At 37.3% G+C, this 23,365-nt stretch overlaps 1 protein-coding gene across 3 annotated transcripts in view; it reads right to left on the minus strand.

The window, feature by feature from the left end:
* The window catches only part of BMS1 (BMS1 ribosome biogenesis factor), a 46,637-nt gene that overhangs the window by 21,251 nt on the left and 2,021 nt on the right, over window positions 1–23,365 (minus strand). For all 3 annotated transcript variants that reach the window (XM_043596939.1, XM_043596937.1, XM_043596938.1), the window contains exons 3-13: window positions 22,352–22,542; window positions 20,629–20,708; window positions 16,956–17,144; window positions 16,176–16,318; window positions 15,312–15,433; window positions 14,797–14,990; window positions 13,110–13,249; window positions 10,805–11,571; window positions 10,280–10,381; window positions 9,417–9,574; window positions 3,860–3,941 (exon numbers count right to left, since the gene is read on the minus strand). In XM_043596939.1, coding sequence (XP_043452874.1) covers window positions 3,860–3,941; window positions 9,417–9,574; window positions 10,280–10,381; window positions 10,805–11,571; window positions 13,110–13,249; window positions 14,797–14,990; window positions 15,312–15,433; window positions 16,176–16,318; window positions 16,956–17,144; window positions 20,629–20,708; window positions 22,352–22,542 — 2,168 coding nt within the window. The remainder of the gene's footprint in view (window positions 1–3,859; window positions 3,942–9,416; window positions 9,575–10,279; window positions 10,382–10,804; window positions 11,572–13,109; window positions 13,250–14,796; window positions 14,991–15,311; window positions 15,434–16,175; window positions 16,319–16,955; window positions 17,145–20,628; window positions 20,709–22,351; window positions 22,543–23,365) is intronic.

The following is a 23,365-nucleotide window of genomic DNA, read 5'->3' on the forward strand; positions in this document are numbered from 1 at the left end:
CTGTAGAAATGAAAAACAGGTAAGTAGCTGATGGGTCAGAACTTGGGGATGGGTGACAGAAAGGAGCTAAATGTATTTATAAGAGTAATACAAGGTATCCTTATGGTGATGGAAATGTTCTGTCTGGTAACTGTATGTAGACACATAAACCTACACGAACTAAATACAGAGAACTAAACACACACACAAACAACACATATGAGCATAAGTAAAACTGGGGAAATCTATATAGATCAGCAGATGTTATCAACGTTAATACACAGGTTGTGGTCTTATACTATACAGTACCCAATACAAGATACAAGAAATCTATCTGTATGAAATATATATTAAAAAAGCTTTGCATTATAAATGAGTGATTTGGCATGGTTGCAGGATAGGAGATTAATATACAAAAATCAGCCATTTCGTGTAATAACAAATAAGTGCCAACTAAAATTAAAATATCATTTAAATATTAATAACAATGCAAAATATTTAGGAATACATTTGTTAAGAAATAAGTGAGAACAGCATCCTAAAATCACTGCTAAAAGAAATTAAAAAACAGAGGCACCTGGGTGGCTCAACTGGTTAAGCGGCTGACTTCGGCTCAGGTCACGATCTCATGGTTCATGAGGTCGAGCCCCGTGTCGGGCTCTGTGCTGACAGCTCAGAAACTGGAACCTGCTTTGGATTCTGTGTCTCCTTCTCTCTCTCCCCCTCCCCCACTCACACTCTGTGCCTCTCTCAAAAACAAACATTAAAAAAAATTAAAAAACAAAATAAATGGAGAGATTTACTTATGTTCATAGATCAGAAAATTCAATATTGTTAAAATGTCAATTTCCCCAAAATTGTTTCACAAATTCCACAAAATCCCAATCAAAACTGCAGGGTTTTTTTCTGGTAGCAATGGGTAAGCTCATCTTAAAACTTAAATGGAAGTGCAAGGGACTCAAAATCGCCAAAACAACTTTGGAAAAAGAATAAAATTTGAAGAACTTAAATTACCTAATTTCAAGATTAATTATAAAGCTGTAATAGTGCAGGGACACCTGGGTGGCTTAGTCGGGGAAGCATCCAACTCTTGGTTTCAAGCTCAGGTTATGATCTCATGGTTCGTGGGTTTGAGCCCTGTGTCAGGCTCTACACTGCCAGTGCAGAGCCTGCTTGGATTCTCTCTCTCTCCCTCTCTCTGCCCCTCCCCTGCTCGTGTTCTCATTCTCTCTCTCAACATAATTAACTTTAAAAATAAATAAATAAAAATAAGTTAAGCTACAAATAACAGTGCAGTATTGCTATAAAAATAAACAAATATATGAATGGAACAGAGCCCAGAAATCTTGCCCATATATGGTCAACCAATGAAAGGCAGTTCATTGTGGGTAAAGGACAGTCTTCAACAAATAGTGCTAGAAAAAGTGGATATCCATAAGCAAAAATAAAAGGAAACCTTGATCCATACCTAATACCACATAAAAAATTAACTCAAAATGGATCACAGAACTAAATGTAAACCTAAAACTGTAAGAGTCATAGAAGAAAATATACAACCTTGAGTGGGGCAAAGATTTCTTAAATACATTATCAAAAGCACAGTCCGTTAAAAAATAATATGTCCTTCATCAAAATCAAAAACTTTTGTTCTGCAAAAGACACCGTTGAAAATATGAAAAGACAGGGGTGGCTGGGTGGCTCAGTTGGTTAAGCACCCAACTTCAGCTCAGGTCATGATCTCATGCTTCGTGAGTTCAAGCCCCACATCAGGCTCTGTGCTGACAGCTCAGAACCTGGAGCCTGCTTTGGATTCTGTGCCTCCCTCTCTCTCTCCTTCTCTCAAAAATAAACATTAAAAAAAATTTGTATTTTAGGGGCGCCTGGGTGGCTCAGTTGGTTAAGTGTCTGACTTCAGCTCAGGTCAGGATCTTGCGGTTCATGAGTCTGGGCCCCACACTGGGCTCTGTGCTGACAGCTCAGAGCCTGAAGCTTTGCTTTGGATTCTGTGTCTCCCTCTCTCTCTGCCCCTCCTCTGCTCACACTCTGTCTCTCTCTCTCTCTCTCTCTCAAAAAAATTAACATTAAAAAAAATTAAAAAAAAATTTTTTTTAAATATGAAAATACAAACTACACACTGGGCAAAAATAATTAAAATCACAAGTGATAAATGAGTTAAAGAAATTAAATAGATTAAAATACTGGACAAGAGGTTTGATATTCACCAAAGAAGAAACAGCTGGAAAATAAGCACACAAAAATGCTCAATATCATTAGTCATTAGGAAAATACACAATAAAACCATGAGGTATCATTCTATACCTAAAACTAAAAAGACTGTATCAAGTATTGGCAAGGATGTAGAATAACTGGAAGTCTCATAAAGTGCTAATGGCAATACAAAATGATACAATCACTTGGAAAAACAATTTGGCTATTTCTTAAAAAATTAAACATACATCTGCCATATCCATTTAACCCACTGTGAGATATGTACTCAAGAGAAATCAAAGCAGTTGTTCATGCAAAAACTTGTGTAAGAATGTTCACAGTAGCTTTATTTGCAATAGCCAAAGCCCAGAAATAGCCTAAATGTCCACCAACAGGTGAACAGATAAACTGCAGTGCATGATACAATGGAATATTACTCACTAATGAAAAGAAATTAAGTATTCAGCAATAAAAAGGGATGAAGATGCAAGAGCATGAACATATCTCAAAATAATTATGCTGAGTAGAACTTAGCCAGAAAAGGGTACATCCTGTATGATTCCATTTATATAAAATTCTAGAGGGTACAAATTACTGTATAGTGACAGAAAGCAGGTGAGTGGTTAAAAGCACTCAAACACACAAAAATGAAGAAGGATAAATATCCTTTAAAGAATAATCTGCAAATCAGAAAAAATATATCTATATCTATATATCTATATATCCCATTAGAAAAGTGAGCAAAGAACACAAAGAATTCACCGAAATGCCATACCCAACACATCTGAAAGAAATATTCTCATTTACTGGTAATCAAAAGAATGCCAGTTATAAATTTAAGAAACAATTTTCCTTTATCAAACTTCCAAAAATAACATTTTTTTATGGGTGGTATTCAATATTGAACGGAAGCAGTAAAATGTTAAGTACTAAGATACACTGCTTATGGGCACATAAGTAAGAACAACTTTCTGAAAAAGCTTTTGGCAGTTGTGGTCCATAGAAATCACTCAATAATTCTAACTTTTATGAATCTAACTTATGAAAATAAAAAATGTGATCCAAGAGTTATTTCAAGGTGGCCCAGTGTAGAGTTAATTATAATACAGGCAAAGTAAATTGCTTAAATGACAAACTGTGAACTGAATTAGGATATGATAGAATAAAATCGCAAACATGAAACCTTTGAAAAAATTTAACAACACAGTGTATATAAAGTAGAATTATAACTAGAAAATTTTTAAATTTATAAAAAACTAGAAGGAAAAAAATCTCAAAAAATTAATAAAGGTTTTTTTAACATAGGCGGAGATTATGGTATGACATGAACTTTGTATTCTAAATGTTCTACAATGTATACTACCTTCATCATTAACAGAAAATGTTATTTGAGTGCATTTTTCACACACACAAAAATCCATTTTTAACAAACACATGATAAAAGTTATGGAAAGCTTCCTACTTTTCTTCAAGGTCCATATCTAGTAAGTCAGTTAACCAAGGGAAGAAAGTAAGATCACGATAAAAAGAGGAACCAGAATACTACCCATAAACTCCTGTCAGCATTCCCCAAAGCATTTCACGTTTGCCTATTATCTCCAACCGTTAAAGATATGGAATAAAACAAAGTATAGATAACAGTCTTCTCTGAAGAACACTGTCCTTTACTTACCATCTTCTGCTAAGATCTTGGCTGCATCTTTATCATCTTCCCACTTCCCAGTCACAAAGCAATCTCTGATACTGTTCATGACCTTACACAAAAAAGTCAACACTTAGCTGACATGCTCCAATTACTCAACAAAACAAGTGCTATTAAGAAACAGTAGCAGGCGAAAACTTGCCTTTAAATACTTTTCGAGACACATTTTTTGGGAAATTCTCATTTCAAGTTGGGTGAATGAGATAACCTTATCTTTGATGTAGATAGTATAACCACAGAGATAAAAACGTTAAGTGTCTTAACATTAAACAATGGTTGGAGAAGTGCTATTAGCCCACTGACCTCGTAAGTAAACAGATATTTACCAATGCAACTGATTTCCAAAGTTCATTAGTGTTCCTAAGGCAATGCAGTTAGATAGCATTTAGGAAGTTGGTCTTACTATTTGTTAATCCAGACTTATTATGGTTATTTGAAAATTCAACTCTTTGGCCAATGATAATATTCTGACAATGGCAAAATGTCTTATATGAGCACAACAGGGCAAAAAGTACTGATGAGGATCCCAGTCTCAGACCTGCTGGATCATCTAGTATATACATGTAGTAGATTCTGGGTACCCCTCTTAAATATAGTAAAGCCTTGTACATAACTCTGTTTCACAGTCTGTTTCCTGGGGAACCTAAGGTAGCACATGTCATTTACTACCAAGGCTTCAAAAAGCACACTTATAGAAATCTTCAGACAGGTCCTGGCTTTCACCTCAATCACATTCTGGTCATGAATCATGTTTTTCATACACAACCTCACTCTCAAAGAGTAGCCTTGAGGCTAGCATGATTACAATGGATACAGAATCAAATTCGTTAGCGTTGGTGGTATAGTGGTGAGCATAGCTGCCTTCCAGAATCAAATTCGTTCATTTACTCATTCCTTCATGCCTATAATCACTCACCAAATATTTAAAGAAAATCTGCTCTGTGCTCAGAAGCTTTGCAGGGCACTGAAGGATGAAAAACTGTTAGAAGAAAATCCTTACTTAATGAAGATTAACAACTGACTTAGGGAAACCAAAGACCGAAAAATAATAAAAGAGACCTTTAGTGATAAAAACACTAAACAAACTAAGAGTAGAAGGGAACTTCCTCCACCTGATCAAGAGCATCCATAAAAAAACCCCACAGCTAGCATCACACTAAATGGTGAAAACTGAGGGCTTTCCCCCTAAGATGAGAAGTAAGACAAGGATGTCTCCTCTGACCACTTCTATTCAACACTGTACTAGACATTCTAGACCGGACAATTCGGCAAGAGACTGAAATAAATGCATCTAGTTTAGAAAGGAAAACTACCTCTACTCACAAATGATATGATCCCATATATAGCAAATCCTAAGGAATCCACTGAAAAACTATCAGAATAAATGAGTTCAGCAAGGTTGCAAAATACAAGATCAATATAACAACAATAAATTTTGTTTCTATACACCAGCAATGAGCAATCCAAAAATGAAATTGAGAGAATAGCTCCTTTTGCAATGGTATTGAAAACAATACTAGGAATAAATTCAACAAAAGAAGGTCAGAGCTTATACCCTGACAACTAAAAAATGTTCTTAAAAGAAATGAAAGAGCAGGGGTGCCTGGGTGGTTCAGTCAGTTAAGTGTCCGACTTCGGCTCAGGTCAAGATCTCACAGTTCATCAGTTTGAACCACATGTCGGGCTCTGTGCTGACAGCTTGGAGCCTGGAGCTTGCTTCAGATTCTGTGTCTCCCTCTCTCTCTCACTCTCTGCCCCTCCCCGTTCACAATCTCTCTCTCTCAAAAATAAATAAACATTAGAAAAATTTTTAAAAATGAAATGAAATGAAAGAGCCAAATAAACGGAAAGGCAGCCCATGTTAATGTAACAGACGACTGAATATTGTTAAGATATCAATACTATCCAAAGTGATCTACAGATTCAATGCAATCCCTATTAGAATCCCACTTGGCTTCTTTGGAGAAATGGAAAAGCTGATTCAAAAATACAGAAAATACAAAGGATCCAGAAAAGACAAAACAATCTTAAAAAAGAAAAATAAAGCTGGAGAACTCATGCTTTCCAATTTCAAAACTTACACAAAGCATTAGTAATCAAACAGTAAGGTACTGGCATAAAGAAAAATAGAAGTCAGTGAAATATAATTAAGAGTCCATAAATAAGCCCATGTATCCATGGTGAAGTGATTTACACTCAGGGTGCCAAGACAAGGCAATCGGGAAAGAATAGTTTTTTCAACAAATGGTGCTAGGACAATTGGATATCCACATGCAAGAGAATGAAGTTGAACTTTTCTCACACCAAATACTGACATTAACTTGAAATGGATCAATGACTTAAATATAAGAACCAAACTATAAAACTCTTAGATGAAAACATAGGAGTAAACCTTCGTGATCTTGCATCTGGCAACTTTTTTTTAGATAGGATACCAAACATAGAAACAACAGAAACATAAACAAGTTAAACCTCATCAAAATTTAAAACTCTGCACTTCAAAGGGCACAGAAAAGACAACCTACAGAATGGGAGAAAATATTTGTAAATCACATACCTGACAAGTTGAATATATAAACAACTCTTACAACTCAATGACAAAAAGACAATGCAATTTTTTAAATGGCCAAACAGTAAGAATAGACATTTCTTTAAATGGCTAGTAAGCACATGAAAAGATGCCTGGGATGCTCAGGTAGCTCAGTTGGTTAAGCATTCAATGACCGGTTTTGGCTCAGGTCATGATTTCATGGTTTGTGGGTTTGAGTCCCGTGTCAGGCTGTGCGCTAACAGTGCAGAGCCTGCTTGGGATTCTCTCTCCCTCTCTCTCCCTTGCTCATGCTCTACCTCTCTCTCTAAATAAATAAATAAACATTAAAAAAAAAAAAAAAAAAAAAGATGTCCAGCACCATAAGCTATCAGGGAAAGGCAAATCAAAGCTGCAATGAGATACTACTTCACACCAATAGAATGACTATAATAATAATTAAAAAATATATATGCAGATAATAACAAGTGTCGGTGAGGATGTGAGAAATCAGAAGCCACACACACTGCTGGTGAGAATGTAAACCTACATAGCCACTTTTGAAAAGAGAAATGGGGAAACATGAGGAAAACAACTTTGTTTTCAGTAATCATATTAATAATAATACATGTAATGTTATTCTGACACTGTTTTGTACATAGGTAGGGTAAAGCAAATTAGTAATTTTCTAATTTCATCATCTTCAAAGTCAAATGGAATTAATTCTCTAGTGGAAAAACAAAGATACGCATGTAAGATAAAAGAGGTTAAATAAGAACTCTGCAGGTCTGCATCTGAATTGGATTCTCCTAGCTCTGGTCACTGAAAGGCCTAGAAACAATGACCAATCCATAGCAGTGTGTATTCCTATGCCTAGACTGTGATGCTGAGATGCCATTTTCCTCTAAAAGGAGTCAGGACTTCTTATGGCTGCTTCCAAGTCTGGCATCAGAAGTGTACGAGACGATGCTGCAACACCTCATCAGATCAGGCAGAAACAAAGCAATCAAAGACTACTAGGATCATGTCAAAAGAATCCAGGAACCCATTGGCCAGATATGGGATAAATATGAAAGAGTATCAAAAAGGATAACAAATTCAGTGGAAGGAAACACTCAATGATATTAAATTCTATGAGCTGAAAATGATACTAAAAAAAAAAGTCACTTTTGGAGAATCATTCTGAAAACTAACAAAAAGAATCAAATATTCATCCTGCTTGTAGAGAAATGGGTAAGCAAATAGATGAGGGGAAGTTTCCCTTTAGCGGGGTATTCCAGCTAATAAATTAAGAGCAATTTGAACAGAATATCACCATTTTACATCCTTAATAAATTAATGGATCTAGCTAGGCATTGAGGCTCAACAGATTTTATTTTATTTTTTTTTAATTTTTTTTTAACTTTTATTTATTTTTGAGACAGAGACAGAGCATGAACGGGGGAGGGTCAGAGAGAGAGGGAGACACAGAATCTGAAACAGGCTCCAGGCTCTGAGCGGTCAGCACAGAGCCGGACGCGGGGCTCGAATTCCCGGGCCGCGAGATCATGACCTGAGCCGAAGTCGGACGCTTAACCGACTGAGCCACCCAGGCGCCCGGCTCAACAGATTTTAAAATCGTAAGATGATTTTATGTGCCTCCTAAAAACAAACACCACAATCTATGGAGCAGTCTTGACAAAACAACAAAAATCAAACCTAAATCTAATCAAATTCTAGATGTGCTGTCCATAGGGTAGCTGTAACCACATGGTTATGTACATTCTAATTAATTAAGATTAAATAAAACTAAAATACAATTAAAAACTTAGTTCTTCTGTCTCATTGGCTACATTTAAAGGTCTTAACAGTCACAAGCAGCCACACTGGACAGCTCAATGATGTACAGATCATTTCCATCATCACAGACAGTTCTATTGGTATTGTTCTGTACCATTTTATAGGAAATACAGAGGAGAAGAGCCTCATAAACTGCACTTAAGGATGTAATGCAATCCACAGAAACCAAAATATAAGAAACTCTACACATCAAACACTCAGTTTCTTAAATGAATAAAATATAAGAGGAAAAAAAAAAAGAGATGTGTGCAGGGGATTTGCAGATTGAGAGACTGAAAAGGCATAGTGACAAATAAACCAAAAAAAATCTGATAAAACTAACTTATGGTGTTTATTAATGCAAACTTGAAGGATGAAATTATGAAGAAAAGAAGGAAATGATTATCATAAGAGTCATGGTTCCTTCTGCAGGGAGGACTATGACTGGGACAGACACATGGGTTACAGGTGTAACCTCATCTAATCCATTAACTTAGATGGTTGTTTTTATGTGGTTTTCTATAATCTGTATGAAGTTTTACTTCAAAAAAAAATTTACATAAAATCTCTTAAAGTGCCTAAGTGCTACTCAGTGAATTATATTAGGAATATGATAGTGATTGGGCCTCTCTTGAGAAGTGATATTTAAGCTAAACTGAATGATCAAAAGAAGCCAGCCTTAAGAACATCAGAACATTCCAGAAGAGAAAACTGAGGGTTTTCTAAGATGGGATTAAGCCTGTTAAGTTTGAGAACTTAATGAATCCCAGTGTGACTAAAGAATAGTGAACAGGGAAAGAAAATTTACCAGTGTCATGGATTTGTTTGCTTACAAATAGTAGAAATTATAAATGTTAACTCAGGGTCATGAGGTATACCCTAGTTATAAAACACAAAATATTTCAAATATATGAAAACTTATGTGCAATGCTTCAAAATAAAGATTAACACTACCATCCACATTTTCCTTTTCTCCATAACACATGCACATAGTCTACCTAAACCCAAAACACATTATTGCTTAGGATGCATAAAATAAGTAGTCCAATATCTGGGGGAATGTCCTATTAACTTACAAAAATGAGGAGCCAATAACAAATAGGCAATACTGAAATCACATAATCTTCTTTTAGAACAATTCCTTAGATGTCTCTTAAGTCAAACATATTATTTCAGCCTTACCTCCTCTAAATCCCAATCATGGGGCGCCTCCACATGAAATCTGGAGCAGTCCAAAGAATCAAGCTTGTGCTTACATTCTCTTGAAGGCTGGCTGACACGGAACAATCCTCCGAGTTCCTCCCTGGTATCACCATCTTCTTCTTCATTGTCCTCTGTCACTGAAGAGACACCATGACGAAAAAGTGAGAAGAAATCTTCACCCTAAAGGACTGAGGGTCCCTGTTTGTGGTAGGTATGGCGGTGCCCCTGAGTGCATCAGCTATAGGCAGAGAAAAGGCCAGGGAACTATTGCTCACAATGTCTGGAGGACTTAGGCCCTCCTGCAAGAAAGCAACAAAGAATCCAGTAAGGAGATATAATATTGGGGGCTGGGAAAGGAAAGGACACTTAAAGGCAAGCTTTTAACCAGCATAAAGCCATTCTCTTGAAGACTGCTGAGTCTCTAATCACCAACAGTACTTAGGCAAAACCTGAAGGGAAATCAGTACACACCAACCCTTTGATTCAATGCTCTGCTCCTATACACTCCTTTGGCATTGTTCTAACCACACAGTAACTGGTGACCACAATACAAAATGCACCACTTTGTTCTTGTCTGGCACTCAATTCTACCCAAAAAAAATCCCATGAAGGACCTTGTATAGAGGGTATAAAATGACATAATAGAGAGTACTCTCATCAACAGTTTTATGACAAACCTGTGAGCTGATGATTAAAAACATCTGCCACATACAAACTATGACAGTCAGGGATATCATACGGATATCAAAAGGACCACCCAAATCCTTCAGTCAACTTCATCTCCTTTCCAGAAAATTGTCTAAGAAACTAAAACGTTTCTGGATCTGAACTAGAGCTCTTACCTGTCCCATAAATAAGCTTTCGAAGGTTTGGAGTCGCCTGTTGCTGCCTCAAAAAGGCCTCAGCTGCCTTTCTGGAAAGGTCTTCCTTCCACTTGAGAGCGCCTGAAAGGACCAACACCAACATCAATTAAGTCTGTTTATTTGTCCTCTCTGTATTCATCCTGAAATCCTATGAGGTGCAATATTTGAACAGTTAACAAAATCTCCAAAAGAGCAGACTCCCAAGTGTAGACATTCTTTTTTTAATTTTTTTAATGTTTATTTATTTTTGAGAGAGAGAGCTAGATCATGACAGGGGAAGGGCAAAGTGAGAGGGAGGCACAGAATCTGAAGCAGGCTCCAGGCTCTGAGCTGTCAGCACAGAGCCTGATACGGGGCTCAAACCCACACACAACTAGATCATGATCTGAGCCAAAGTCAGATACCCAACGGACTGAGCCACCCAGGTGCCCCTGTAGACGTTCTATTGGTAGAACATTTTCAGTGCCAAGTTTATACCAACAGCTACATTAAATTTAAGCACACCTGAAGTTTCTGTGGAATAGTTATTTTCTTCCTTGTAATCTTCTTCCTCTTTGAGTAAGTCTTCTACATCACTGGTCTCATCAATTAAGTTCTCTGACCCCAGTCTCTGACCACTGGCCACTTTAGAAGCCTCTGGAAACTTTTTCTTAATAGCCTCTTCATTTTCTGAGTCCTCGTCCTCTGTACTGAGAGAAGAGCTTTCTTCAGTTTCATCCCCAGATGCAAATGCCTCTTCAGCTGTGCAATGACCTGAATCTGAAGTGGTGAGGGTTGCTTTTCTGATTGTCAAAGGATTCTCCAGATTCAAACTGTCACTCAAACCATTAGTTTGTAAAAGTCCTGGTTTACCACGGTCTCCAACAACCCTAGATTCTAAACTATCCCTCTCTCCTGAAGTGGAATCCTCTTCTTCACTGCTTTCATCAGCTTCCTCTGCGTCTCCTTCTTCCTCTGAACTCCTCTCAAGGTCATCATCACTATCAGCAAATGCTGGCAAATCCACCTCATTGTCTTCTTCCATCTCCTCAAGTCTCTGCCGTTTGACACCTTTACCCACCATATACATTTTATTAGTCATTTCAGCTTCTGCTTCCTCTTCCGATTCATCAGCACTAGAGCCATTTTCCAACCTGTCGCCTTCAGACATCTCTTCATCATCTTCTTCATCACTATCTCCAGACTCATCTTCCTCATCTCCAAAAATGGCTTTCCGACGCACTCGACCGGTTTCCAAATCTATCTGCCTTTCTTCTTTTGGCATCCAGTGTCTATATTACCAAGTAAACACAAAATAACTCAATTTGTACAATAACTGGCTACTCTAGGAATGGCAAGTCAATAATTATGCACAGAAATAGAAAATAATATCATGGAATGGTTATAAATACACAGCATAGAAAGGAACGATTTGATAAAAACTAGAATATATGATATGCAAACTCATGCACAGTTCCCTAACACCTCCCTTCAAACGAACTTACAGAGAATCAAAAGGTAAACTTCAAAAACAAAAATTCTGGCATTAGGGAAAAAGTGCTCCAAAGGGAAGTGACTGTTTAATCAATCTTTTAGAAGACTGATCTTTTTTTTTTAAGTAAAAAAAAGTGTTATTTTTGAGAGAGAAAAGAGCATGAGTAGTAGAAGGGAAGAGAGAGAAGGACACACAGAACCTGAAGCAGGCTCTAGGCTCTGAGCCACCAGCACAGAGCCCAATGCGGGGTTCAAACTCACAGAACCATGAGATCATGACCTGAGCCGAAGTCAGACACTTACCCAACTGAGCCATTCAGGCATCCCAAGACTGACCATTTTCAAGCTCAAAATAGATGGTCCTTAAATGACTGACTCCAGATCCAAGGCAAGGAAAGTACAAAGTAAGCCTGGAACACATCCTATTGTGTCAAAAGCAGTGCTCAAAGGCTAACAGGGAAGTGCCAAAAGGACAGGAGACAGACTGAAGGGACCATATAGGCATGAAAAAAGAATGATAGCAATGGGATGATGACAAATGGAATTTTTTAAAAAGTCAATTAGTCAACAGTGTTATTAAATAAAAAGGTGTAAGAGCTTCCTGTTAAAGAATGACAGCTAACGAATGTAAAAAGAATAACATACGAAGAATATTGTACTTACCTACCATGCTATACCATCTGCTAGTTAGAGCAGATGAATGTTTCCAAAAAATTTTCCTTTGTTTGCACACATTTATAATAAATTCTAACCTAGATAATTTCAATCATTTTCAGACTGATTTTTTATTGGGAGTCATACATAAATCACTACAATAAAACCAGAACATTCACTATGTGTAAGATATACAAATTCCCAACCCAGACTGAAAATAATTCACATAAGCTAGATATTAGTGGATACTGACCCAGAAGATAATATAAAACAATTTAAAGAAAACTTTTAGAGACAAGATATGTAGCTTCTCAACAGCCACCTGAACGAGCTTCCTTACTCTGCCTGTACTAGCATTTGGCCACTAAGAGAAAGCCAAGTGGCCTCAGGTCTCCTAAGAAACCAAAAGCAACCTACAGAAAACATTTTGTGACATCTGAGGAGTATTCTGGGTCTGCTAAAAACTGAATCTTGTATAATATTTCAAGAATACCTCCACGTAATGTCACATAACTGAAAAGCCCTCAGAAACATATGTACATATAAAGCAGAGCAAACAAAACAAAACCAGCTTGGAATGCATCCCACCAAAATGTATATTGATGGCAGAATTATGGGTGATATAATCTTATAATTATAGGTAACATATTTTTTATGAAAAACAGGAAAATGGTAAACTTACCCTTGATTATCTATATCCTCAGATCCCAGTGGTTTAGAATCAGAAAAAAGTGTCACTCTACTTGAAGCCATCTTGGCATCAATAGTGGAATGGGTGGAAATGAGGCTCTGTACCAGTTCATGGGTGGGCCTCACCTCGTCCTGTCAAGGCCACCAAGAAAGGGAAAGTGAGGAATACACAAGGATTCTGAAGAGAGACACACTGGTTTCAATCAGTTTCTCAAAATTATCCTAAACATAGTTCCTAAAATCATTTCTTACTGCCTCAAAAATAAATAAAAAGATAGAAAATAAATAAAATTCTTATAACCAAGTCTAAAATTGACCTCTGTCTTCATTAAACCTTTCCCAGTTCATGGCATATACAACCTGATAACCTAAATACTTAGCTACACAAACCGTAAGTGCCAATGCTACAGAAAATATTTATTCTGGCCCAATAAAACCCCTCTGCAGAATAAAGAAATGAAAATCTGGAGTCCATTAAAAAAAATTCTGTCTTTTGATCCAAAATTTTCATCTCAAGGAATTTACTGCATAAAAAGATCCCTCCCAATAAGCAAAACTGCATAATCGAGGGTACTAAGTGAGGCAATGTTCAAACCAAGGGAATCTAGGGGTGGCCCCCCGCCCCCCGCCACAGACTGCCAAGGGTTGGTTCAATAAACAAGGTTTATCCATACAGCAAAATATCACACAGCTCTAAAAAAAGACCAAAGCAGCTCTACAAATACTAACAGGGAACAATGGAATCACATATTCTTTGGTGCCCCCCTAAAGTTGCAAAAGCATTTAAAGTTGAAGCCCATATAATATTACTTCTCTCTGTCTCACAGACACCCCTACACACAAAGACCATATATGTACACAAATACATGGTATTGACATGTAATAATCTAAATATACATAATATAATCTAGATAAATAAATATATGTTTAGAGAGAAAAATAAAAAAAGAGAAAGACCAAAGAGAGCTAAAAAACATACTGATATTGTGCAGGCATCCTCCAGAGATACTGTGGGTACAGTTCTAAACTACCACAATAAAATGAGTCAAATGAATTTTTTGGTTTTCCAGTGCATATAAGAGTTAATGTTTATACTAACTATACTGTAGTCTATTAAGTGTGCAATAGTATTATGTCTAAAAAAGCAATGTGCATACTTTAATTAAAAATACTTTATTGCTAAAAAACGCTAATCATTATTTGAGCTTTCAGTAAGCGATAATCACTTATCACAGATCACTGTAACAAACATACTGAAAACAATCGTTAGAATTGCCATAATGTGACACAGAGACACAAAGTGAGCAAATGCTGTTGGAAAAAATGGCACCAACAGACTTGTTCGAAACAGGGTTGCCACAAACCTTCAATTTGTAAAAAAGGCAAATTTTTGGCAAAATGCAATAAAGCAAAGCACAATAAAATGAGGTATGCTTGTATAGAGAGAGACAGGAAGTACAAGTACAAACCGCATGCAATGTTCACACTAGAAGACCTAGGATCCCCTGTGTGTACTGGCAACAGAATGGAGGACATGACTTTTAGTTTCTCCTTGGTAAAACTACATCATCTGTATATTTACAATACGCAGTGTGGTTTTTACCGTAATTACCAATAGAGATAAAAAAGCTTCAGTATGTAAAAGCTGACTACATCACTTCCTGTGACTTTCCTCTCACCGATTCCTGGAAGCCATGGCTGCCGCCAAGATCAACATAGACCGCATCTTTGTCATACAGCACACCACCAACTCCAGACAGCGGCGCATAAACCAACTTCTCTTTCTCATTTAAACAGCGCTTCTTTTGTTGTTCAGGAAGCGCACAGGGGTCTGGGAGGAAACTGACGTCACTCACAGCAAAATCTCCTACACCTGGAAGACAGACACAGAAAGACGGCTTCAGCTATAGGCGTATCAACTGTTGGCAAAAATGGCCCACAGTTGGAAGGCTTCAACCACAAGGGTATCATCTGACACTGGTCCTGTGCCTCTCTAGCTAGCTGACACCATCAGAGCAGAGGGATTTGGTCAACTCATCACCTTTGTGAGTGAGCTGAGGCAGAGTCAGGTTAGTCTTAAAACTTCTAGCAATGTAGCTCTATCTTGCTTGGCCATTTTTCAGCTTTCCTGAGAAATGAAGCAAGCCATCCTAATGGTTCTACAAATAAGGTATATTTTATAACAAAACGATACCTGGCATGTGAATTTGGCTTTTACTTTTCAAGTGTGCTCCTCTTAAATAACCATAAAGAGATACTTTTCGGTCACACTTGATATTTTTTCGAATATCTTCTGGGTTTGTCAAATCTTCCATCCTAGAAAAATAAAACCCAATCATATAGCAGAAATAAATGTCAAAGTTCTTGTACCTCCCTTCACATGTCAAAGATGGATCAAATTCACTAGTTCACTAAACATATTGTTTAGAAAATTATAGAAAATACAGAAAAAATGAAGCACAGTTCACCATCTACCAGAGGAAAAGAAGCAAACAAATGATTGTATTGCTCTTAGGCTTTATGTGATATATGTTCTGTGAATAAGACACCAGAAATGGGAAATAATGTGCAACAGGGGTCAAGAAGAGATTAGAACATATCCAGAAAACCCCTTCATGGAAGAAGATTAAGCTTTAACCTGAGTTTTTTGGTATGCCTTGAATTCTGGCAAGTAGAGAAAAGGGATTCCAGGCTGAGAAGACAATTTGAAAAAAGGTATAAAGGAAAGAAAGCACAGGACACATCTGGGTGACTGGAGCACAATGATTCAAAGACAGTTATCACTGAAAATTAAGGTTCAAAAAGCAGGATAGGACCACATCTTATAGCCTTAAATGCTCCAAAATCCTCACATTTTTCTAAATGTTTCATACTTTACTCCTGAAGCCACAGCACCTTTTAGGTAATGATACAAAGAAGTAGAGCTCTTCCACCAACTACAATGCCCCCTTACTATTAAAAAATAAGCACAAAGTAAGCTCTATTACCGCTCTTTTTCTAACCTTTGTAGCTTTGAAATATATGGGCCAGGAAGAAAAACTTCACATGCAGTTTTTACCTGTCTGCCAAGATATAGGGATGAGAGGTCTGCCACGTAAGAGGCCTAAACTTCATAACTGTAATAAAACGGCCCAGATTGTGAATTTCTTGGTTTTGATATTCTCCATGTACCATCCCAGAAAGGTAGAACAGCTTAGCACCCTAAACATTAAAAAAGCCAAAAATTAAATTTCAATTAAATTCTTGTCAATACTACATCAAAATAAAGATGTGTAAATAAGACACAATCCTAAGGGAGACTTCTGGCATGCCACTTCTCAATGTTTCCTGAACTTCTCCATCTCTTTCAGGACTCATCTTGTTAAGGCTTAGTACAGTCAGAACTGCAAATACATTTAGCTTCAAGACTGCTCTCCAGCCAAGCAGTGGTGTCTGGAGTATTGCATGGAGAGGGCAGTGAGGCTCCTAGACACATGAAAAATTCTATGACGCTGAGCCACAGCAGTATGCAGGGGAGGGTGGAGTGGCGATATGTATGCACTGTAGTTGCTGGTCCTATAATTAGGAGAAACTTCTGACAAACTCTTTTAAACAATCACAAATGTAAAATACTTAGAGCCAGATACTGCCTGGTGCTGGGGGGCTACAGAGTAAAAGAGATACACCAAAAGATCTGAAATACAGACTATTTTGAGAAAAAATTGATATATAAGAAAAGATATATAAAGGAAATTCCAAAGGTGAATCCTGAAGGGATGTTTGTTAAGCTCTCCCACTCCTCCTATTTTTTTTTTTTAAGATTATAGTGTTAGTATTCAAAAACTAATCCTCTTCCTACCGGGTAAACTTCTGTCCAGAACCGGTGTTTTAATCGCTTCTTTGTCTTCTTCAGTTGTTTATTATACTTAAAGGAATCTAAGTGAGTGAGAACGCCCATAATTTTAGGAAAGCCATGTACTTGACAGATGTTTAGAAACTCAAATGTTTCCATTTCAAAACCAAAGCTGGCATCTATAAGCATCAGAACCTAAAAACAGAAAACACAATTACTCAAGGAAACTACCCAAAATAGACCATAAGCAAACTATGGTCCGTGGACGAAATCTGAGCCATGACCTATTTTATAACTAAAGTTTTATTGGAACACAGCCACATTAATGTATTTATGTATTGTCTACCCCTGTGTCTGCACTCCAACTACAAAGTAAGTAGTTGTAAGAGAAAGTATGACCCGCAAAGCTTAAGATATTTACCATCTGGCCCTTTACAGAAAAAGTTTGCCAACTCCTATTCTAGACTAAATCAAAGCATTACTTAGGGATCAACATGACAGAGAAAATACTACCCTCTGACATTCCCCAAAAGGCAACCATGAGGCAATAACCACCACAATATAAATTTCCACTTCAAGAATTTGGATAGATTAGAAATAACTCAGAAAAAGCTACGTCTAACTTGCCCCTCACCTGGAAAAGTCCTCACTTCAAGAAATAAAGTTTTGTGTAAGGTATTTTTAAGCCAAATAACAGGTCTCTAACAGGAAAACCAAATAACAGATCTCTGACATCCAGAAAATGGGACAAAGTGGTAATCAATGAAAAATAGCAAAAATATAAGAAAATTAAACATTTTTGTTTCAGTCTCCTAACAGAGGAAAAAAAAAAGTTGCTGGGAGATATACAGTAGGAAAACTCTTCTATGTTAATTTGTAACATGCAATTGCTCAGACACTAAAAAAAGATTCCAGTTTAGAATTAATCCGAAAATAGTAAAGTTATGAATGCTAAGAAAATAGAAGCATGTAAGACAATCTTTAAAATTTTGACGCTTCTGGGGCACCTGGGTGGCTCAGTCAGTTAAGTACCTGACTCTTGATTTTGGCTCAGGTCATGATCTTACAGTTTGTGAGTTCGAGCCCCATGTTGGGCTCTGTACTGGCAGTGTGGAGCCTGCTTGGGATCCTCTGTCTCCCTTAGTCTCTGCCCCTCCCCTGCTGGCTCTCTCTCTCTTAAAAACAAATATACATTAAAAAAATAATAATAAAAATTTGACTCTTCAAACATGCAAAATAACTTCAGAGTTGATTCTTCTAGAAGTAAGAAACTTCCAGTTTTAACAACATATTAAAGACATCTCTGTTCTCATCTTTTTGTAGCTAATTCAAAAAACCTTACACACAAAACCAGAAAAACTTATCTTTGGTTAAATTAAGGAACAGTCATAATCCTAAAGCACAAAATACAGGAAGGTGGGGCACCAAGCACTACGAGAAAATGCAGACGCCACTGCAGACCGCAGGCCAAGCTGGTGCAGTTCTTCCTCGCCACTGGACCAGGCTGAAGGTGAGTGAGCTTGCAGTAGAGTATCACCACACCCCATCTGACACCATAGTGTGCCAAGGGGCAAGTGGTTCGTTGTCGAATCACAAGAATAGGTAGCAAACAGTCCTTTAGCGGACAATCTTGTCAACTAAAGATAAATGAAGCCTGTATTATTCCTTCAATGCACACACGTGCACATACACATAAATCCATGTACTGTATGTGCCTTTGCCGGGACTTAGGAGGCTTTATGACAGACAACCCAGAGCAGAGCGATCAACATAAGACAAGTTAAATAAATTATGGTACATACAACGAAATACTTAAAAAGAATGAAGTTGAGCTATAGTACTTACATACCTTTAAGACACATTAAATGAAAAAAAGCAAAGTACAGAACAGTGTATATAATAAACAGTGTGTGCTTTAAAAGGGTTCCATGTATATTTCTATACATATCTAGAAGAATGCTGCTTTGAGGGAAACTGAGAGACCAGGGGTCAGAGCAGGAAAAACACGCATTGTACCCTGTAGTATAGTTTGAATATTTACCAAATACATGGGTTCCTAGATCTTAAAAAAAGATGTATATGAAAAATATCTTTCTTAATATGTGTATGCTTTTTGTACTTAGGGATTTGGTATATTTTACACGAAAAACAAACCAATGGAAAAAAAACAAACAAAAAACAATGACTTATATGCGAATCTACTTTAATCATTTCAAAAACACAAGATTTAATATGTTTATACTATTTTTTACCGACAATAACACTTACTTTTATTAATAGTAGCATTATATTAATAGTAGCATTCAAAATTTGAATGGATTTAGTTTTCTGATATTATAATGGCACAGCTATAACATTCACATTAAATTACTTTTTATTTTCTATTTTAGAAGACTTCCTAGGCCACAGGATAAAATCTATAGCTCTTGGTCACCAAGTAGCTTTCCAGAAATTGTTGAACCAAAAACAAACAAAAAGAGGCCTCTGTTACTCCAATCTTCCTAATCAATACAGCCTTACATTTTTTTAAATTGGATTTATTTTTGTTAATTTAAAATGTAACTAGGAACACTTGGTTAAGCGTCCAACTCTGGATTTCAGCTCAAGTCATGATTTCACGGTTCGTGGGTTCAAGCCCTGCATCGGGCTCTGCACTGACAGCTCAGAGCCTGCTTGGGATTCTCTGTCTCTCTCTCTCTCTCTCTCTCTCTCTCTCTCTGTCTCTCTCTGCCCTTCCCCTGCTCATGCTTGCTCTCTCTCTCTCTCAAAATAAATAAGTTATCTTAAAAAAAAAGTTAATGAACATTACCACTAAATGTAATCAAAGCTACACAATTTCCATATGCTGCATACTATCTAGATTTTTTATTATAAATTCTGACAACTTCTCCAAGGCAACTCATGTACTTATTTTGTCATAATCATTAAGAATGGAGGTTCTGGGGGCACCTGGGTGGCTCAGTCAATTAAGCATCTGACTCTTGATTTCAGCTCAGGTCATGATCTCATGGTTTGTGGTTTCGAGCCCTGTGTCGGGCTCTGTGCTGACAGTGCAGAGCCTGCTTAGGATTCTCTCTCTCCCTCTCTCTCTGCCCCACTCCCAACTCACTTGTGCGTGCGCGCTCTCTCTCCCTCTCTCAAAATAAATAAATAAATTAAAAAAAAAAAAAACTAAAAAGAAAAAAGAACAAAGGTCCTGGCACCATCAAGAGCAGAGTCCCCATCCTCAGACAAACTACTTAACTTCTAGGACCTCCATTTCATCTTATGTAAACTAGAGAAAATACCTACTTACCTCCAGGGCATACTGGGGGATTAGATGAGCTAAATTTCCAGAAAGGTGTTAGCACAGTGCCTCATAAGAGTCCAAGAAATAGTATTTACTATTATATATTTGTATGCCAGTATGTCTATCTGTATATCTTAATTAGCAATGATCATTAAATGTTTTCTCTGTAATTTGCTTTTAGATTTGAGAATACATTTCAATGTGCATATTCCATTTTTATTATAACAATATCATCATCATCAATTCAAACACATCTATGGTATCCCTGATTAGACTCATCATTCCTTTAATAATCATAAGCCTTTCTTTCCTTCAACATAAGATATAAAATAATCTACCACACTGTTGTTAAGTCCTCCTCAGAAATTCAGACTGTCCCTACTGACTTACCAAATCTGCCACTTTAGCCAGATCAATCATCATATTAATGTCACACCCACATTCAATGATGGTAAGTCTGCGCTTTTTACCTATAAAAGACAAAAAGTTTCCTTCTAAAAAAATCTTGGAAAAATGTAGCTATTAACGCTAATGACTATTTTAAATTGTATCCAGTAAAGCACCATACACACTTACAGAAAGTATGCGAGAAGTTCAATTTTATGAGAGAAAACTAATAAATGCCACCTTCGTTTTCTTGCTATCTATATTCTTTAATTATAAATAATACCAAAAGTCTATGTATAAGAATAAAGTGCTCAAATAGGGAAAATTCTGACTGGAATGGACAGACAAGAAAGCTTCATGCTGACCATGATCCTGCTGTTCAGCAGCAGGCCAACATTTCGTTCTTTATCAAAGTTTCCCATGTTCTCACTATAGCTAAAAACATCCTCAAACCTAATGTAACAGAATCTTCATGGAACAATCATTATTTCTAAATTAAAAGAAATCAGTCTGCTACTCTTGATCTCGGAGTCAGGAGTTTGAGCCCCAAGTTGGAGTTAGAGATTACTTAAAAAAAAAATTAGGGCGTCTGGGTGGCTCAATTATGAAGCATCTGATTTCAGCTCAGGTCATGACCTCACAGTTTGTGAGTTGAAGCCCTGCTGTAGGTGAGCACGAGCCCCACATCGGATGAGCACAAGCCCAGCTTCAGGTGAGTTTGAGCCTTGCTTCAGGTGAGCTCGAACCCCACTTCTAGTGAACATGAGCCCCGCTCTGGGTGAGCCCTGCTCCTCTCTCTCACTATCCCTTGTGGGGTTCTCTCCCCCTGCCTCTCTCTCTCTCTCTCTGTACCTCACTCACTTGTGCCCTCTTTCTCTCTCAAAAAGAAAAAAAATTAAAAAAAAAAAAAAAAATGGGGCACCTAGCTGATTTAGCCAGAGCATGCAACTCTTGATCTCAGAGTCATGAGTTCAAGCCCCACAATGGGGGTAGAGTTTACTTAAAAAAACAAAACAAAACAAACAAAAAAAAAAAACAGAAAGAAAGAAAACAAAATCAGTTAAAATGATAGAAATGCCTTTAAGATAAAGAAAAGTCTCAATCCAACTACATTACTGCTACAGTAAGAATTTCAGAAGCACCTAGCTGGCTCAGTAGGTGGAGTGTGCGACTCTTGATCTCAGGGTTGTGAGTTTGAGCCCCATGTTGGGTAAAGAGATTACTTAAAAATAAAATCTTTAAAACACCAACACCACCAACAACAAAGAAATCTTAGATTCTTCCATTGACATTTTGGGAATTTGTTTCACTTTCCCTCAACCAGAAATGTCACCATCTCCCAGAGCAGGCAGATTCTCACAGAAAAAGAGAGGAAAACTCCCTCACTTCCATAACAATGTGTCTTCATAAGGGCGAGAAGGTATGCCTGACATACTAGAGATACTCACTCCCTGTTAAAAGAAGGTGGTCACCAGGACCAACCCAGGGTGCCCAGGCCTGCCAAACCTTTCATAGATAGCAAATCCATGTAGCAGTGAGAATAGGGTATACATCTACATCATTATTATTTTTGGGAATCTATCCTTTTCTGAAGCTACAGCCAACTCAGCACAAGAGAGGTAATATGAAGTGACATTATTACTTTAACATTTAGAAATGTTCAACAAAGCCAAGCCTGTCCCTCAGACAACATATGCCATATCAGCCTGGGGTAGCACGCTCCTACCTGACACGATCGTAACAGGGCCTCTGATCTCTGTCAGTTTCTGCCTAGTGAAGTTCCGAATTAGGCACTGGATCAAAGTGCTCTTTCCAACTTTTGGAGGCCCCATCACCACTACCACTATTGGTGGGGGCTCTAATGGAGTTCGATCAACCACTGGAATGTGATGCTTTTTGGTCTTCAAATCCTGAGTCCTATTTGTAACAAGAAGAAAAAAAAAAGTAAATCCACTTCCAAAATATGAAGGACATCATCCTTATAAATAAAGATTTTTAAAAAGACAGCAGAACAGACAACATGGATACAACTAATTGGTTAACTTCTAGGCCCAATCCAAATGACCCCTTCAGTAAATACATAACAAACTGACTTTGACAATACAAAGTACTGAAAACTACACACAACTTAAATCTAATTGTTTTATTAGGTGACTGTAATAGTTTAAAAAAAAAAAAGGTAAACATGCAGGCAGAAGATCACAATGAATAGCAGCAGAGGCTTTCAAGTTAAATTTGGCTCTCCTATAAGGAGAATTTAATTCAGCAATGTTTAAAGTACACTGCCTCCCATATAATAAGGACTCATTAAATAAAGCTACTTATTACTATGAGTTATATGAAACAAATTCAGAAAAAAACACAAGCACACCTATTACTACAGAACAAACAAATTCTATAAAGAAAAACTCAGAAGCTTTTCTCTTGGCAAAAAAAAAGCCAATCAACAGGTTGATACTGGAGGCAAAGTGGCTTCCACAGGGAAGACTACATGTTCCCATTTTAGTAAAAGGAATATCACATGTATCTTCATGTCCTTCAAAGTTGTTACAGACTCAGGAATCCAAGCATCATCTGGGGAGGCGCCTTGGTGGCTCAGTCGGTTAAGTGTCCAACTCTTGGTTTCGGCTCAGGTCATGATCTCACAGCTTTGTGGGTTCGAGCCCCACATCAGGCTCTGCCCTGGCAGTGTGGGGCCAGCTTGGAATTCTCTCTCTCTCTCTCTCTCTCTCTCTCTCTC

This window comes from Prionailurus bengalensis, chromosome D2 (genome assembly GCF_016509475.1).
Source record: "Prionailurus bengalensis isolate Pbe53 chromosome D2, Fcat_Pben_1.1_paternal_pri, whole genome shotgun sequence".
Classification (NCBI taxonomy): domain Eukaryota; kingdom Metazoa; phylum Chordata; class Mammalia; order Carnivora; family Felidae; genus Prionailurus; species Prionailurus bengalensis.